The 19441-nt window shown below is 37.9% G+C and overlaps 2 protein-coding genes across 5 annotated transcripts in view; both read left to right on the top strand.

Moving 5' to 3' along the window:
• Positions 1 to 1667: 1667 nt before the first annotated feature.
• Positions 1668 to 4233, top strand: hmgb2a (high mobility group box 2a). Its single transcript, XM_068320846.1, has 5 exons — positions 1668 to 1784; positions 2578 to 2735; positions 2951 to 3096; positions 3212 to 3386; positions 3581 to 4233. Exons 2-5 carry the CDS (start codon positions 2592 to 2594, stop codon positions 3755 to 3757), a joined length of 642 nt encoding a protein of 213 aa, XP_068176947.1. The 5' UTR covers positions 1668 to 1784; positions 2578 to 2591; the 3' UTR covers positions 3758 to 4233.
• Positions 4234 to 5758: 1525 nt separating this feature from the next.
• The window catches only part of wdr17 (WD repeat domain 17), a 44170-nt gene continuing 30487 nt past the window's right edge, over positions 5759 to 19441 (top strand). For all 4 annotated transcript variants that reach the window (XR_011036858.1, XR_011036859.1, XM_068320826.1 and 1 more), the window contains exons 1-14: positions 5759 to 5811; positions 7361 to 7489; positions 8395 to 8578; positions 8686 to 8916; positions 9132 to 9242; positions 9669 to 9809; positions 12394 to 12516; positions 12916 to 13103; positions 13191 to 13359; positions 14660 to 14751; positions 15463 to 15545; positions 15649 to 15735; positions 17088 to 17252; positions 19103 to 19218. Coding sequence is in view for 2 of the 4 variants with exons in the window: in XM_068320826.1 (XP_068176927.1) it covers positions 7367 to 7489; positions 8395 to 8578; positions 8686 to 8916; positions 9132 to 9242; positions 9669 to 9809; positions 12394 to 12516; positions 12916 to 13103; positions 13191 to 13359; positions 14660 to 14751; positions 15463 to 15545; positions 15649 to 15735; positions 17088 to 17252; positions 19103 to 19218 (1813 nt within the window). In the remaining 2 variants the exon portion in view is untranslated. The remainder of the gene's footprint in view (positions 5812 to 7360; positions 7490 to 8394; positions 8579 to 8685; positions 8917 to 9131; positions 9243 to 9668; positions 9810 to 12393; positions 12517 to 12915; positions 13104 to 13190; positions 13360 to 14659; positions 14752 to 15462; positions 15546 to 15648; positions 15736 to 17087; positions 17253 to 19102; positions 19219 to 19441) is intronic.

Here is a 19441-nt window from a genome sequence, read left to right as displayed (position 1 = left end):
TTAATTTAGACATTAACTCATTGGCTGAAGCCACTTTCAGAGCAGAGTTCCCCAGACTCTGCTCTGAAACTTTGAAGCTTTGAAACTTTGAAACTTTGTTATTACCTATTTATATTTTCAAGGAAAGTTATTAATCAGTTCAGAATCTTTTTTTGTTGTTGTTCTAACCAGTTCAGGTAAGTCTTGGGTGGAACGTAAAATCAGAAACGTTAACAGTAACATTGTTTCTGTTCGGAACAAACCAAATGTAAAAAAATCTGGTTCAAAGCCCTGGTTAAATCGTACACATACACATGTCCAGACATTACCATATTTTGACTCCCAACAAAGTGTCTATGCAAAATGAATGGATGGATGTTCCTGTGACCAACCCTGCCATTTCCTTTCTTTTCTTTTCTTTTCTTTTCTTTTCTTTTCCTTCCCTTCCCTTCCCTTCCCTTCCCTTCCCTTCCTTTACAAACAAACAAACAAACAAATTAAATCACATTTCAATATGTATCTTTGTCATCCCTCGCTTGTTCGCGCTTTAAGATGCACGGCTTCACTACATCACGGATCTTTAGTAGGTAATTACGTGATACGATATGCGCATGCTATTGGTTGACAGCATAGGTTTGAGGAATTACAATTAATTTATTAATTTGAATTGTGACACATTCCTAGAGGAAAAATTATATCCAGAATTCATATGTTCATGTCATAGCCATTTTAGCACTATGCACTGTTTTACGTTAAAGTTATGTTTTTGACTTGATGTAAAATGAGTGGTTTGAGCTGTCTTTTGTAATGTTATTTGTTGAATTCAACAAAACAGAGATGGTAATTATTAGCTTTTTGCTGTTCATTAGCTTCCTCTACAGAAGGTCTCCTCAGTTAAAACCAGGGCTTTGAACCGTTTCATGGAACAAAAAGGAAAACCAGAAACTTTTAATATTTTTTTTCAACAACGAAAATGAAACCAAAAGCTTTATATTTTTTAATGTTGTGGAACAGAATTGGTTATTCAAAAAATAGTAACCAGTTAACACCTTTTTTTAAAAATTCTAAAAAAAATCTGACCTCATGCTTCTCAGTGTCTGATGAGAGAGGAGACTCTCATCAGCCTCATCTCTCCACTGGAGAGAAGTTGAGGCATATCACCAGTCAAGGAAAAGGCAGTCTCTCAATCTACTGCACAGTATATTCATAACAGGCAGAGCAGAGATTCCCAGACTCTGCTCTGAAACTTTGAAGCTCTGAAACTTTAAAGCTTTGAAACTTTGTTGTTACCTGTTATATTTTCAAGGAAAGTTATTAACCAGTTCAGAAGCTATATTTTTTTTGTTCTAACCAGTTCAGGTAAGTCGATTCTTGGGTGGAACGTAAAATGGGAAACGTTATATAGTGATACTGTTTCTGTTCGGAATGAGCTAATTGGTAACAAATTGTGATTCAAAGCCTGGGTTAAATCGTACACATACACACATCCAGACATAACCATAGCTTGACTCCCAACAAAGGACTTTTCGCGCCGTGTGTTTAAAAGCCAATTTAAACCAATCAGCGTATTGAAACGACACACTACCATGATGTTTTACTCTCCGTTGATACAGCCAATCATAGTACTTGACTTTTTATTGTGTCCCGTGTTCAAATTTAAATGCTTGAATCTAACCAATCTGACGGGAGGGGGGAGGAGCTTTAAAGTGAGTTCTAGTTAAGTTAGGTCGACCTCGCAGACACTGACCAAACAGTTGCGACTTCTTCCTCCTACAGTCTCTCACAAGTTGTCTTGCTGGTAGTAGGTAAGGTGACGCTTCCGTCTACATTTGAACTCGGCTAATTTCGTCGATAAATGTCGGGGCTGATGACCCATCAGTGTTGCTGTCTTTGTGTGCGGTGGAAAACTCGTATTTATGAATAGTTAATAGTTAAAGATGAGTAATTTAGTCGCTTGTATGTTCGCGTAAATTAAATCTCAACGCCGCCTTTGACGCTGATGTATGTGAACAAACTCATGGTGTTCATTTTTATCTACTTTACAAACTGATATTCGTACGTAACTCTAGCAAGCTAACATTTATTGCTATGTGCGCAACATGTAGTTGAAATGCCATTTGGTTCCGCAACTCGGTCAGCTCCACGTCGATGTTTCTGACGATTAAAGTTCAACTCGAGTTTCTAATAGTTAAGACCATGTTGATTAGTTAAACCCTAGTTCAGGTACATTAGCACTCGGGTAAAGTGGATATATTGGCCCTTACAGTGTTTAGTTGGTTACGATTTGGCGCTGTGTCGTTTAGGCGGGAAGATACAAAATGGAGGCCAGTCTTTTTGTCCCAGCGAGGCAGAAATCCGATTAGCTTTAAAACAGCCTTGGGCGTCTGGTTTACTGGTATGTCCTCCGACTGCCTTAACGTTCCTTTGAATCAATGACGACATTCGACAAACTATGCAGGTCGAGTAGTTTAACTGAGGTTACTGCCTTGGATCTACTCAGTTACGAAAACTACATTATACTGCTTCCCCCCAGAATGTAAAGTCATGACATTTGTTGTGTGGGATTTGAACATTTTCTAACAAAATAATCCTATTTAGATCTTTTGGCCGCCATGAAGGACCCAAAAAAACCGAAAGGAAAGATGACCTCCTATGCTTTCTTTGTGGCGACATGCCGTGAGGAGCACAAGAAGAAACACCCAGGGGCAGCTGTGGGCTTTTCTGAGTTTTCCAAGAAATGTTCTGAAAGATGGAAGGTAACGTGGTATCAAGTTTTGTGAAGGCTGTGTAGAATATTTTCTGATGGAATGATTTATGGAAAAAATTGGTGTCAAGTCTTCAAAGACAAACATGGACCCAACAATGTTTTATGAGATATCCATATGTTATATATATTATATGTGGATACAATATCCACATAAGGTTGACAAAATGGACCCGAATTTGTAACTTATTTTTTGATGCTTTGTAGACCATGTCCCACAAGGAGAAAGTCAAGTTTGAGGAAATGGCTAAGACTGACAAGGCACGCTATGAAGAAGAGATGAAAGGCTATGTTCCACCTAAAGGTGTTAAGAATAAGAAGAAGAAAGATCCAAATGCCCCCAAAAGGCCACCGTAAGTCTTTATTGTTGACTGCATTGCATCTGTGAGGGTTGAAAAAGCATATTGGTTTTATTAGATCTAGACTGAAGCTACTTCCCGACAGCAACCCATCTAATTTTCTGTCCAGCTCCGCTTTCTTTGTGTTCTGCTCAGAGCACCGCCCAAAGATCAAGGAAGAGAACCCTGGCAGCTCCATTGGTGACATTGCCAAGAAGCTCGGCGAGTTGTGGTCTGCACAGACTCCAAAAGACAAGGCTCCATTTAATGCCAAGGCTGCCAAACTGAAGGAAAGATATGAAAAGGTAACTATTTGTCACCTAGAATGTTTGCATTGTGTCAGGAAGGCCTAGCAATCAAGTGAAGGATGGACCAGTCAAAGTTTAACATGAAAGATGATTGACTAACTGATTAATTGATATTCAAAGACTGTGAGTGGAGATAGTAGCAGGAATCATAATCAGGATATCAAGTTTTGGCTATTTCTCTTGTGTTGCAGGAGGTGGCTGCATACAAAGCAAAATGTGGTTCAGGGAAGAGTGATGCTGGTAAGAAGAGCGGTCCAGGCAGGCCTGCTGCCAAGAAGGCAGAGCCTGAGGACGAAGATGATGATGACGACGACGACGAAGAGGATGAAGATGAGGATGACGACGACGATGATGACGAAGACGACTAAGCAGTTTAAGACGTGTATTTTGCGAGGCATTGTCAACTGTTCTTTTGTGTGTGAATTATTTCAGTGGCTTAGCCTGCTGTCCATGTTCTGCCTCTATAGGATATTGATGTTCCTGTTCAAATTCAGGGATTTAGATTCTTTTGTTGTTCTAGTTCCCTTTTAATAACATTTCTTGTCCAAAGCAAATATTCTCACCTGGTTCTGTTTTTGTTACATCTTCAGTTCTTGTTGCTATCTGAATGGCAACTACCATTGAAATTCCAGGCATTTTGGAAAGAACTGAAGTTCCTGTACAGATGATGAACGGCTGCAAATTCAAGGGTTTTAAATGTTTCTGCAAGCACTGCTTATGTTTCTATTTGGTGCTGTTGTGTGTGGGGTTTGTCTGTAGTCTGGAGAGATTTTCAGCCATTTTTAAATGTGATCTTCCAAACATGTAGAATGGCTTTTCATTTTGTAATAAAATTTTGTATATATAGGTGTGTGATTGATTAGTTAAGCCTCATGATTTAAGGAGAAGTGGCGTTGCAAATTACCAGGTTTTAAGTTTAAACATGTCTCAGTTGGACTTCTGACGAACTGCTTGTGTTCACTGTCAGACTTACTAATACATAGAATTTTAAAACAACCAGAATTTATTGTGCTACAAAAGAAAATGGATAACTTTAATCATATGAAGTGATTGGGTAAACATGGAAGTCTGATTCCATCATTAATGGTAATAGGTGAACATCAAGTTTCCTTGAATCTGACCCTGTTGGAACATTTGCCAGGTTAGTCACACTGACATCTGTAAAGGTGTAGTTATCTGCAAGAATGAAAAAATAAATTTTAATGATTTCCTTGTAACCCAAGTGTCCATATTTGTTAAAAAAGGATAAATGGCAGAAATCGATGTATTGATCATTACAGCCAAGCTGTAACTAATTTGCATTTTTCACTTTCAAGATGATTACCATTAGTAAAGTTCTGGTTCTTTCAATGGGTCAGATTACATTTACTTATGGAAAAAAGCGTATATTGGATGAAGAGGCGTGACCTATTAGATACTTTATTAATCCCGGAGGAAATTGTATATATCCACTGCTCAGGCATTACATAACAAATAATACTGGATAAACACCAGGAGAAAAAGAAGCACTGTCATCACAGGACATACCACAAGACATACACTACACTAACAGACAGACACATGCAGCACTAACAGGACTTATATACTAAACTATAACTAAAATATAAACAGTATAAAATTAAAATATAAGCAGTATAAAATTTAAAAAAAATATTACAGTATTAAAATATAAACAGTATAAAATAAAATATAAACAGTATTAGAGTCAACAGTATTAGACAGTATTAGAGTAATAAATAAATAAACAGTATTAGAGCGGCCTGTAAACTTAAAACATTTAGTCATTGAAGGATAAAATAGTGTGAAGTTGATTTCTAATTTCTTTTTGTCTACTGGTGAAATAGAGATATTTGATTCTTGATACTGCTAAAAACTTGTTTTAAAATTCAATTATCTGATGCCAATCATAAAGATTTCTAATATAGTAACTGTTTTAAAAAGAAATGAAAGCAATCACTATAGTAAAACTGTCCTTGACACATTAAATGATCTCCTCATCAAGAAATCGATTAAGACAGTATATGCATGCATATTGACGGTAATTTGATAATGTAAGGAAGACTTGAACTGACAAAACGCTTATGACGGCTCCTTTCAAATAATTCTCACTTATTGCCAAGTGAAATAAAAGATCGAAAATGATTCAGAAACTAATGCAGGCATAGAACAATATAATGACGACTAATTATTATTTAATGTCTCTTTTGCATAAAGAGGCTTTTTTTTCTCGAATGTAAATACCCTCAGGTTTACACGGAAACCACTTTATTGACACTCTAGTCAGCCAATAGCTGGTCACGTGAGTCCCACAGTCCAATCACTTCCGCCGTTACGCCCCACGTTGCGCGGATGACGTTTAATCTGGTAGCATTTCAGCACCTGGGAGCTGTCCGCGGTGCATCTGACCATCTGACGATTGACGGTAAGAGGACCGGCGGATGCGAATCGGTTGCTTGATAGAACTAAAAATAACTAAAACCCGATAACGATGGCACAGAAATGTAGCGGTAACATCCACTGGATGGTCTTTCTGACCCACCTGTCGCCCCGTGCTGCTCACAGCTACACCTCCGTCCAAACAATACCGTCCTCACGGATTAGTTTGAGCTGCTGAAACCTGTTGATGTACAAAATGATGTCATGTAACAGAGAACAGACAGAAAGGAAACGTCACACTGTGTTTGTTTGCAGGACCAGAAATATGGTATAATATTTCCAACATCTTGGTTCGAAATTGATATCAGTTAATTCATTAGAAGCTCAAGTGTTAAATGTCATAGCCTATCAATAACATCTACGATTTTTAAACACATCTTACTGGGTGTGTTTTTGATGACCTGTCATCTGATAATCAATCTGCGCTTGTCAAAAACACATCAAGCTATTTGTGATTTACATGCTAGCTAGCGAGTTGTGTTTTTTGTACCACTTCAGAAACATCCATCCATTGTTGATTTGTGGTTAAATTCATGGTTAGATGTTCACTGGCATTAAGGCCTCATGTTACGGATTGAGGATGACAGAGCCCAACAGATTAGAACAACTGGCTGTGGTCTTTGCTTGATGTTTACCTCACACCAAACAGGTGCCCATCCACCTCTGTTTGTACATGAGTAAAAGTGAAGGGTATCTGTTTTCATTAGAATTGTGTGAGCTCTTTTTAATTCTCAAAAAAGATAGCTTATGTCTGTTCATATCACATTGCAAAATACTATTGGATGGATCTTTATGAAACTAGTGATGGTCATATGGCAGAGAAGAACCTACTGAATTTTTAAGCAAGTTTTGGGATAAAGGGGTGGATGAAGGATTTCTTTTTAACCCATAACATTGGAAGATCAGACATCTTTCATCATTTCCAGGGTTTGCAGGGACTGTTCAGCCTTGAACGCTTAGATGCTGCTTGGTTCTGGGTTAATACTTTCTATGCCACAAGGTTTTACACGGAAACATATATTCAGTTCTAAAGCCATCCAGCAAAGTTCTGTCCAGTAATGTCCATTCATTACTGGACAGGTGTATATATCATTGTTGTTTAGATATTTGCTTCATGATAAAAAAAGATAATCCACTGTTTTCACATGTCTTGAGTTAAAAATGTTAAAATCTTAGTTGATCAGTCGTTCTTTGTTTGACTGTTTTGCCTTGCAGTTATGGGAACAACAAAAGAAACTAACAGTTATAGATAAAATAGTTTTACTTTATATTATGTTTTGCTTACAGCCTTTTACTTTCCTATGAAAGTAAAAAATGCACTTGCATAAGTTATGTCTAAAATCTCCATTGTGTTTCTTATTGTTTTTATTGGGTATGTGGTGAATTTGCTACACAGAGATTGATTGTAATTTTTTTTTTTCCTGTTTTCCATCTTGAGAAAAGAGGCACTTGGCAAACTGAAGAGAATAAACCGAATAAAGACAAATGTATGGTGCTTGGATAGTTCTTACTTAATATTTGATAATTGCCTCTAGGTGAGGATGGCCAAGGTGAAACAGGTTGGCTTGTTGGCAGCAGGCTGTCAACCCTGGAATAAAGATGTGTGCGCTGCTAGTGGAGACCGTTTTGCGTACTGTGCTACGTTAGCTATCTACATCTACCAGGTAAACTACTTTTGCTCTACACTCATTCATAGGGATGGTGAATCTTTTTCAAAAATACATAATGCATGAACTTTAACTTGCTGAAACAGCTCTTACAAACTTATCTCTGTTATTTTACTCTTTGAAAGTCTGCCAAGGAGCTACTGTTTCTATCTTTTAGAAGCAATACTCAAAACTTTCTTAGTTTAGAGTAGAAGAGTAGATTAGTCGAGTATGGTCCATGGAATGACCACTAAGACTTGGTGGGTGATTGTATTAATTTGATCCAGAATATTTAATTTGAATATTCTTTATTATTGCTGGATTATTGATCCTTCCAATAAGACTTGGACAAAAACCTTGTGATGACATTGCCATAAGATTAAAAAACTTCATATTTTGGTGTGAGATAACAATAATGATACAGGCTGTTCTTATACAATTAGGGGTCAGATTTATCTTCAGCAGTTACTCATATCGATTCTGAAGGAAAGTATCATTACTGAAATATAGTATCTACAATGACTTTGAATGTAATAATCAAGCAATAAGAACCAGCTTCCAGGGACAGGTTTTTGTGGTTCAGGAGTCATATATGAGGGTCATGTTATCAGTAAATGGTTGCTTCAAGGTGAAATAACACAATATGGAAACTGAGCTGTCCTGCATTCTCTGCGTGCAATTTTGTTGAATTTTAACTTTTAATTTATTTCAAAGACAATGTTATGTCAGCGATAATGTATGTATGGGCTCCAAAATACGTCTACAAAATACACTGCACTTTTCAGCACAATTATGGATAGCTAAAATGATTAATAAAATAATGTTCTGACTAACTAAGTTAATGTTTAGCTATTTCCATTGTAAAATAATGACTGTTTATTCCCTATGTTATATGCCTTTTCATTTTCTTTGTCTTGTTGTAGTTGGACCGGCAGTATAATGAATTTAAGTTGATGTCCATCATGTCAGAACACAAGAAGACCATTACAGCCATCAGCTGGTGTCCTGACAACCCAGATCTATTTGCATCAGCCTCTGCTGATAACCTGCTCATCATATGGAACGTAGCAGAACAAAAGGCTGTAGCACGACTGGACAACACTAAAGGTGGATGGATGATCTAGACCATGTTTTTTTTTGGCATACTACAGTGTATAAGGCCACATTGTTGTAGCGTCCTCTCCTTCAGTAAAGTGTCTCCACTTCTTTCCTAGGTGTTCCTACGTCAGTCAGTTGGTGCTGGAACTCAGCTGATGGTGTGGCATTTGTATCCCAACGTGGTCCACTATATATCTGGGTCTATGGAGGTCCTGACCTCGGGGTCACAGTGCATAAAGAAGCCCACTCCTTTCTGTCTGACATTTGTCTCTTTAGATGGCATCCCAACAAAAAGGGCAAACTGGTCTTTGGCCACACAGATGGAAGTTTGTCTATTTTTCAGCCAGGTGTGGACAACTCTATAATTTGTAGATGTATTTTTATACTCCTAAAGACATTTCTTTGACTTAAAGTCAGTGTCCAGAATTATAAACATTGAGCATAACTGTAAGATACTGTATTTATGTCAAACCTCACTATTCTAATAATAAACAGAAGATGGTACAGTATATATACATTTCACATTCCTCTTTAACTTCTCTCCCTTGTCTGTCTTGTTAAGGAAGTAAAAGTCAAAAGCATGTGTTACGTCCAGAGTCCTTAGAGGGCACAGATGAAGAGGACCCAATCAGCGCTCTGGAGTGGGATCTTTTGTCAACTGACTATTTGCTAGGTCATACAAAATATTAGCACTGTCACAGTGACTTTCACCAAATCCATTTTGATATAAAAAGAGACTTATGACATGTCCATTGGGAATCCTAGACTCTATGGGGAGGGGGGATGGACAGCGTGATATTCTTGATATTCAGTTGTCATATGATAGCTAGAAGGGGTCCCTAGGGTGCTTTCCGGTTGTCCCCAAACATTTGCCTGGTTTGTCCTTGAATAAGTCGCATTCAGTAGAAAAATAAATTTGCTTTGTATTTAATGTACAGCATTGTCACTGTTTGCCAGTTAATTACAAATTAATACCAGAAAATAACAAGCTGGTAATGAAAAGTCTTTATCTCATCTATGGATGTTACGCATTCAGTCACTGGTTATTACAAAATGTCCTCAACTAAAGGTATATATGCTAATATTTTCTCTCTCTCAGTGTCAAATCATCATAATGGAATCAGGCTGGTGGACAGTGAGGCCTTGGCTTGTATCACGTCCTTTTGCTTCCCCTCAGCTGCTGCTTCAGTTCAGTGTCTTGCCTGGGTCCCTTCTGCCCCAGGCATGTTCATCACTGGAGGTAAATACTGTTCTAGTGTGTAACTAGATTAGTTTATTTCTGTGTGGAATGTGTGTATAATCAAGGTATTTTGCCTGCCACTGTGATCTGTTTACGAGTAAGATGGACTTTTCATAAATCCTTCTGTGCTATATGACTAATCATAAATGCATTCCTACATGTTTAATGTTTGGGGCGGCAGTAGCTCAGTCCACTAAGTCTTGGGCTGGGGACCGGAGAGTCACCGGCTCAAGACTCGTGTGGGCCAAAATATTTAGAGTGTGAAATGGCAGTGGGAGGTGCCAGTTCACCTCCTGAGAACGGCTGAGGCGCCCTTCAGCAAGGTACCGTCCCCTTACAAGTTGCTCATGGTGCGACCCACTTGAGAGCTGCCTGCCACTCTACTTCCCATTGTCTGCATGCGTACAGGCCCCGTGTCTGTGTGTGTGTACCAGCCTGTACGATATGTACGCGTGCAATTAGAGTGGGAAAAAACAGAATCTCCCTATGGGGATTATCAAAGGATTGATTTACTTATTTTGCTCAATAAAACCACATAAGACATTCTATACAGTGGTCTTTTTTTTTGCATTTGGAGATCATAAGTTGGACATGTGTGGCAGTACAGATTAGTAGAGGTTGTTCCGAAATCAGCATTAATGGAGCCTAGCACCCTCCATAACATCACAGACTTTGGTTTTTGCATTTTGTAGTCTGGAAAATTTAGTTGTATTTTTTTCCCTCTTTGGTCTGGAGGACATTTTGACAGTTTGAAATGTGGACCCGTCAGACCACAGCACACCTCCACTTTGCTTCAGTTCATCTCAAATGATGAGGTGAAATTCTGCCTCATTTTCTTTTGTTGTTAAATTGTATTTTACTTTGTATGGTAGAGCATTAACTTACATTTGTAAATGCAGGGAAAGCCTGTCACCAGTGATTGCTTCATGAAATGTGCGAATATAGCATTGTGATTAACGGCCCCACCTCTCCCATTGATTTTTCAGCTTTTCCCTGTTTTTGTCCACACCATACAACATATCAAAAATTATGCATTCGAGCATAGAAGTATTGATTACATCCCACTTCAAAGCGGTGATGTATTGTAACTGTCAGTGTTCGTGTGTTTGTCCGTCCGTCCCTCCGTTTGTCCGTCCGTTAGTAAGTCCACCAAATATCTTTGCAACCGTTGCAGATAGAAAGATGAAACCCAAAGCACATCACTCGGGCGGCAAAGGGAATGAAAATGAGATGATGACATTGACCTTGAGAAAACTAGGTCATGGTAAAATTTCAACTTTTGTACACTCAGGAATCGGATAAGATAAAAAGACAAGGGAGAAGGCCAGTGTGTGAAAGCTTGTGCTTTGATCTATGAAAGTAGGTTAGAGCACTAACTTTGATCTTCGATCAATGCAAGTAGGTCAGGGTAACATTTTGAATTCAGGGGTGTCGTGGGATGTTGCAGTCTGTGACTGCATTGGTTCTAGTTGACTATTGTAGTGTTCAGAGGAATAAATCATCTTCAGAACACTAGTTTTTTTTTTAAACAGGAAGGCTTTACTTTTGGCTTTACTTTACTACAATGTCGTGTTTCATTATTTAAGCAAAATCTTTTTATTTTTTACTGCCTTACTAAATGTATTGCTGTTTGTCTCTGTCTGTAAGGGTTGTACCATATGGTCCAAGGGGAACATCATTTATCTCTGCTGTGCTGTAATGCCTCTGGTTGAGATGGCAATAAAACTAGTCTTGATTATTATTATTTTTTTTATATACTGATTTTAATCCCCACAGAAAAATTAGTGGCAGACTCAAGTTAGTTCAAATCATGCATATATACAGGCTGTATGTGTGTGTGCAGGCCCTGGACACACAAACACACACACAGGGGGCCTGTACGCATGCAGGGGAGGTACAGCGGCGGGCAGCTCCTTCGTGGTGCGCCCAAATGAGCAACTTGTAAGGGGGACGGTGCCTTGCTCAAGGGTGCCTAGGCAGTGCTCCGAAGGTGAGCTGACACTTCCCACCCTTTAGCTCACCACCGGGCAGGAATCGAGCCGCCAATCTTGAAACATTGGAAGACCCGCTCTACTGCGTGCTCTACCACAGAGCCACTGCCGCCCCAAATTTGATACGATCACGTTTTAAATGGGGGTGAACCTCTCCCCATCAATCATGATTAAGCGTTTTAAAGGAAACCCACTTAATACCTACTTATAACCTTCCTAACAGTGGAATGGTTCCCAACTTTGCCAATATTTTGTCCTAATGTTTTTTCAACAGTTGTCATCAAATCAGCACTCGAAAAGAAAAAATCTTTAGCAAGACCGTTTGAAAAATTTTTGGGTTTAGATCCTAACCTAGATCACCTCTACGATATGTTGGGGTCCTTCTTTTGGTGAAATTTTAATGTAAATCTGCTATTTTTTCTTGTCCTGCTAACAGAGACAGCGAAACAAACCGACCCAATCACATCCTCTTTGGATCTTTTTTGGTCATAACATTAACTTCTGAGCAGTAGTCTGAGATCAAACTGAAAAAAACCAAACACATTTTGACTATAGAAAAGAACTTTGATAATTATCTCATTTGTATTTGACAGATTCCCAGGTTGGAGTTTTAAGAGTATGGAATGTGTCTCGCTCCACCCCCTTGGACAGCTTTAAACTGAAGAAGACTGGATTTCATGCTTTGCATGTCCTCAACTCCCCCCCATCCAAGAAAGGTGAAGTAAAGAACAAAACATTGCACTACGCAAATCTCCCGCAGTAAACTAAAGGTGCTTAAAGTTTCATGAGTTCCACTTTTCAAGTTGGTACCAAAATCTTGTGTCATCGTACATTCTTACAAGTGCACCTTAAGAAATGTGAGGATTATCCAAAAAAAAAATCAACTGGACTTGCTTCAGGTTGGTTGAAGAAGTTTCACCTCTCATCCAAGAGGCTTGGATCCAAGAGGCTTGAATGAGAGGTGAATGACCTCATCTCAATAATTCAACCTGGTTCTCAGTCAATCAGGTTAAATTACCTCAACCTGGTTGACTGACAAACTACTCAGACATATTCCTAAACTTTCGTAGAGTAAGTTAACATCTCCTTTCTGTTACCATCCACACTCTGTTCAGCTCAGAGTTCCTGTTCTCCAAGTAAAAGTCAACATACCAGTTCCACAAGTGAGGCGGTTCCCCCCCCAACCCTGTCACAGAACCAGACGTTCTCTCTGCCCCCTGGTCATGCTGTCTGCTGTTTCATGGATGGAGGAGTAGGACTCTATGACATGGGGGCCAAGAAGTGGGACTTCCTACGAGACTTGGTATTCTGCAATACGATATCATATTTCTTCGTCTTCTTCTTTTCTTCTTGATCATATTATTTGCTCCTCTCTTCATAAATTTTCCAGGGTCACGTAGAAACGATCTTTGATTGTAAGTTTAAACCTGATGATCCCAACCTGCTGGCCACAGCCAGTTTTGATGGAACCATTAAAATCTGGGATACAAACACATTGACAGCTGTCAATACCTCTCCTGGAAATGAAGGTGTGGTCTACTCCCTGTGTTGGGCTCCAGGTACACCACCTTCATCAAAACACACAAGCACAGTGCAGCACACATAAACCCCACACTTTCACTGAAGTATAGAACCCTTGGAAACTGTACACAACCTACGTATAATAAATGGGGCTCATGAGCAATAGTCACAATTAAACTATTAAACTTAAAAACTGTCATGCCACAGCTTTTTTTATTGATGTTTTTTTGACGATAAAAATTCTAAAATTCTCATGATTGATCTACAAGAAGAGTCTGCCGAGAAAAAGATCATATTCTCACAGTTAAGGCTTCTTATATATACAGAGCGTATTATTGAATGTCGCAACAAATCTCTGTGGTTTGATTATCAGAGCAGAGATGCACCACTATCCCTTATAATACAAAATCTGTGGTCATACTCAAATTGCCAATTGTCATCCATTCTCATATACATGCCAGCATTGGTACAACTATTTAAGTTGATTATAAATTAAAGTGAATATAATCGGACTGGCTTGATACTTGATAATGTGGGAGTAGCCACAGTAAGTTTTCTTAACACTGATACATTGTCGGTAGTCAACTGTAAGCTCCTTTAGAATAATTTCTCCTGTTTGTATTCATTATCACTTTCTCCTGGTCTTTGCAATACAACTTCAATAAACCACACACTCACTATGCACATATGAATTTCATGCTTTTTCACGCCAGTGGTTGATCTTGGAGACAATCAATGTTTGAGAGAAGGCCACGGTCGGCAAGACACAAGACTGCTGACAAAATAGAAAAGCCGTAAAATCGTAAAAGATTTTCACAAGATGTTTTTAGGGAAGGGTGAAAAAACAATTGAGAAGAATGGGCCTACCACCAGCAATACATCTTGGGGAGGGAAATGGCGTGACCTTTTTAACGTTTAATGAACTGAACAGGACTGCACTGATTGACATGAAGTTAGAAAAACCTCTGCCACATAAATACACTGACACACACACAGACACACAGAGACACACACACACAGAGACACACACACACACACACACACGCACGCACGCACGCACGCACACACACACACACACACACACACACACAGACACACACACACACACACACACACACACAGACACACACACACACACACACACACACACACACACACACACACACACACACACACACACACACACACACACACACACACACACACACACACACACACACACACACACACAAGAATCAAGAAGATGTCTAGTTTCATTCTAGAAGAAAAATTCAGAAAGAAGATCAACGGCTGCTAATGTGAAAAATTATTACCTTTATGCTTGTCTTTGTTCTGAAGGAGACCTGAACTGCATTGCAGGGGCAACATCTAGGAATGGAGCATTCATCTGGGATGTCAGGAAGGGAAAGATCATCACTCGCTTTAATGAGGTTAATTTGAGTGTGGCATATTAGTTTCACATACACTTTGGGTATGCATGTTGGTACACACGCGAAATGCATGTGAGTCCCTGCCCTTCCCCCGTTTCATTTAAACATGGAAGCTGAGTCATAACCTTTCTCATAAATAGTCAAACTTCCTCTCTTTTTGGCATTTTATGCTAAAATGTTTGATGTTTCTGAAAAGCCAATGCTTCTTGTATACAGTATACAAAGTTTATAAGTACTTGATGTTTCTGAAAAATAAGAAACATACTATGTGGAAATAGAATTTTGACTCTTATTTTGTTAGCATTTCATCATGTTGATCTTGGATCAGAATTTTGGGAGTCTCTTTTATGAGCAGAATAAACAAAAATACATTTACTATTCAAGATGAGAATAGGCTATGTTGTATACTGCACCATTGTATTAACTGCTTTTAATTTGACACTTATCTGTGTTTAGTTCATGGTGTATTTTTAATTCAAATTTAATCCAGCTCTGAAATGTAGTAGATAAAAATTATGTGTATGATAAATATGTGAAAATAGGATCCTTCTAACTGCAAAACTTTTTTTCAGTGCCAGTTGGAGAAAATTTGGTCTCATAAATAATTTGGATTATTTTATTGATTCTAGCTACCCTAAGGGTAACCTAACACCAACCCTAATCTGAATATTTAAATTAAAAATGGTGTGATTGACACATGTCTTCTCCCAGCATGGTAAGAATGGGATATTTTGTATATCATGGAGTCATAAGGACATGAAGAGGATTGCGACCTGCAGCGGAGATGGATTCTGGTAAGTCTTCAACATAGACCTGTATTTGGAGAATTCTGGAATTATTTTTTATTCTGAAGGTAAATATTTATCCTCTTTTATTATTTATATTTTTTGCCAACAGTATTATCCGGACCATTGATGGTAAAGTCCTCCATAAGTACAGACATCCTGCTGCTGTGTTTGGATGTGACTGGAGCCAGAACAACAAGTAAGGCTTGAATCCACCTGTCAACTTCCATTTTGCTTATATATGAGAAGTTATACAATTTGGTATGAAAGACAAAAGTAAAGATGTTTTTTCTTGAAATGAAATGCCATATTTCAATGCAATCAAAACATGTCAGAAGATAAAGCATGTAAAAGTATATAAAATAAAAAATAGATAATTTTTATCAGGGCAAATGTTTGAGAACCAGTTCTCATTTTCAAACCCTAAACTCATTCAAGTTTAATGAAATAGAAATAATATCTTGAGCATTTTTCTCTGATAATCACTGCAAATTTGTTATGAGCAAAGGATGAGATACGTGTAGATGGAGACATCTCTGAGAGGCATAGCTAATAACAGAGCAAGATTAATATCTCAATACAAATATTCAGCAGTTGGTGTGAATGTGTCAATGTGAAATTACTGACTCTACAAACTATAACTAATATATAACTGTATAAATATAGTTTTCTCATCCAGAAGGGACTAATGAAAGAACATTGGTTTATACATAACTTCTGGGATTTCTTGACAGTGGATCAGGAGGTAGGGTGGTGAACCAATTATCATCATCATTATCATATCTTTATTATCCCCAAACATTATCTTCTATTCTCAAATATAGTGGTTTATCATACACCTCACCTCATATGATCTATCGGGGAGATGGAAGAAGTTACTGTGGTACGTTAAAATACATACTGAGTTATTAGAAATCTATTTGGAAAGATATGTTTATTTTTCAATGATGACTGGAGAAGAGCTTTTCTCTTATGGTTTAATATCCATCTAGAGTGGAATGATTGCCTGCATTAGCCTAGAAAACAAAAATGTTTAGTGGTGCTTAGCAGTATTGTTACCTGCAGTGTCTGTCACTGGATATTACGAACTTGCTCGATAAGTACTGACTTTATCATTCAGATTATAACCTCTGATATATTATAACTTTACCAGGGTGTCCATAAATAGATAAGGAAATGTCAGACCATGTCTGTTATTGCCTCATACTATCGAGTAATCATTAACATGATCATTAACATTAAGAGCTTTATTTGTCATCATTCAAATTGTACATCGAAATTACAATTAGGACTGATCAAAGTTCCAGACCAGACTTCTCCAACTGTTTGGAAGGATAAATCAGGGTGGAACCTGCCTTATTCCACTGCATTAAATTATCTATCTATCTATTATGATATGTTTCCTTGAGTTTAGGCTCTGACACCACTATATACAGTAACTACCTGTGAAATGGTGAATACTGGTTTATGTTGCAAAGGCCTTTGGCTGGTCTGTCAAACTGCATGGGTGTAACAGAAGTAAATCCATTCATCATTTCTCTCTCTTTGTAGGGATATGATAGCAACAGGGTGTGAGGATAAAAATGTACGTGTGTACTACCTGGCCACGAGCTCTGATCAGCCTCTTAAGGTCTTCACCGGCCACTTAGCTAAGGTATTTCATGTTCGTTGGTCTCCACTCAGAGAGGGCATCTTGTGTTCTGGATCAGATGATGGGTAAGTGCTGGCATGCACATGCAATAACCTTATTTTCAAGTAAGATGAACATTTAATGGGGAACTTTTTTCACTGGAAATAGAAATTGTTCTAAAAATTGAACAAGAATTTTAAGCAAACTACAGTGTTCAGTAAATATGAATGAAGAAATATATTTAATCATCCTTTAGGTATTGATTTGGTATTGATTTTACATAAAATGGAATATGTAAGGTCTCTGTTAAAATACAGTTAGAATACATGGGGGTTACAAAAAAATTGAAAAGTCTATTATGGTGCAACAGAATCTTTTTAAATTTGAATACGGATTCTCTCCTATGAACTTTATTACTTTGCAATTTATTTTGGGGAAGCTGTCAAAACTGAGGTAGGACTTGATCCAAATGCATGACTCTCAAGACAATACGAAAATCAACCATGTTAAACAAAGTGCTGCGAAAAATCCCTCTTACACTCAGCTAAGGTAAAAACTCCAAATACATAAAAAACTAGAGAAAACATATTTTATATGCACACACATGCTAAGTACGATTTGTCCGAAAAAAACGTGGGATTTTTAAAAATTTAATCATGGAAAAAGTAAGCAATCAACAGGCATAATTCTATTTTATGTTATTGGTAGACCCTATCAGCGTAAATTCTGACCATTTGAACAATCATATTTCATACAAACTTAAAAGGACTTGAAACATTTAATTTTCTGTGCTGGCCACGATGTGGAAAATGGCTAAATTAGGCTTCAGAACCGTGGATAAGAGCTGATCATGTGAATATGGCAAGAGGGTTTAGCCTGATGTTAAATCTCATCCCATTGATTTAAGATTTCACATGTCATGTCAAAATAATTCAGCAAATAAAAGACAAAGTGAACAGTTTGCTCTGATGCTTTGACTTCATGCGGCCTTTTCGATTTGTCTGTTGGCATTTCATCTGCAGTGTTTTTTCCTTCTTTTATCCACATCTCTGTAAAATTCCAAGCAGGGAACAAACACACAGTATATTTATGTGCATGGGGATTTTTACCAACACAGAGACTGCTAACAATTTAGGTTAGGTTAAAAATTAGTACCAGCAATGTGGACTATAGGCTACCTGTAAGAAAACTCACAACCTGTCTGTTATTTCATACTGTATATTTTTTTAAATGATTGACGGGGTTCTCCCCCTGTAGGAGCTAATTGATGCACCGGTATTGAGTCTCCTGGGGATAATTGGTAGGAACTAGTGTTGGCCAGGTTAGGTTTCTGCCTGGAAGTTTCAGCAACGTTTTTAAAAAATGTTAATATTTTAAAAAAGGGAGATAAAAGTCTGAGATACCGCACCTCGCCTGAATGCACTTATTTTTGTTGTACCTATAAATGCTCATTATTTCTCAAATTGTTATTTCTTCAATTTATACATATCTTCTCTTTCCAATATGCTATGCAGAAAAACAGTTTGGTAACCACTGATCTAGACAGTACCAAATCATGACTTCAAGCATTTTTATTGATAATAATGTTTAGCTTAGCAATCTGTAATAACACAAAAAGAATGAGAGGGCATTCAGTAGAACACATTACTGCATCCTTACCCATCTTTGACTGAAATTAAACACACATCCAAATCACAACCAGACATGTGCCATCATAATGGCTGCCCTCAGGGTTTCTTTAGTGTTAAAGCCATTAGAAAAAAAATAAGGATTCACTCCTTTATCAGGAACTATTTCTGATAAAGGACTGAATCCTGCCTGCTTCCCGTGTCTTTTTTTTAAATCAAGTAAAAAAGAATGTAATGTTGAGAAGAGTACAAAAATGTATGAATCATTTAAATTTAATTAAAAGAAAGATCTGTGTCTATCTTTGCAGTACGGTCCGTATATGGGACTATACACAAGATGCATGTATCAATGTGCTGAGTGGTCATAAAGCTCCGGTCAGAGGCCTGATGTGGAACACAGAAGTTCCTTATCTCCTCATTTCAGGTAAAGTTCTTTTATACCAACTATTTTGTTATCAGTGTGAAATCATCATCAGTATTGTTGAGCAGCTTTTTTTGTGTGTGTGTGTGTTTCTGTTCAGTGTACAGGCGAGCAGATGTTTCAGGCCCACCGTAGAGTATGACAATTCTCTGATCATGGTCTAATTATCATTCTCTCTCTCTCTCTCTCTCTCTCTCTCTCTCTGTCTCTTTCTCTCTCTCTCTCT

Source organism: Antennarius striatus, chromosome 8 (genome assembly GCF_040054535.1).
Source record: "Antennarius striatus isolate MH-2024 chromosome 8, ASM4005453v1, whole genome shotgun sequence".
NCBI classification, from domain to species: domain Eukaryota; kingdom Metazoa; phylum Chordata; class Actinopteri; order Lophiiformes; family Antennariidae; genus Antennarius; species Antennarius striatus.
The sequence above is the reverse complement of the archived record's forward strand: the minus strand, read 5'-3'. Positions and strand labels throughout refer to the sequence as shown.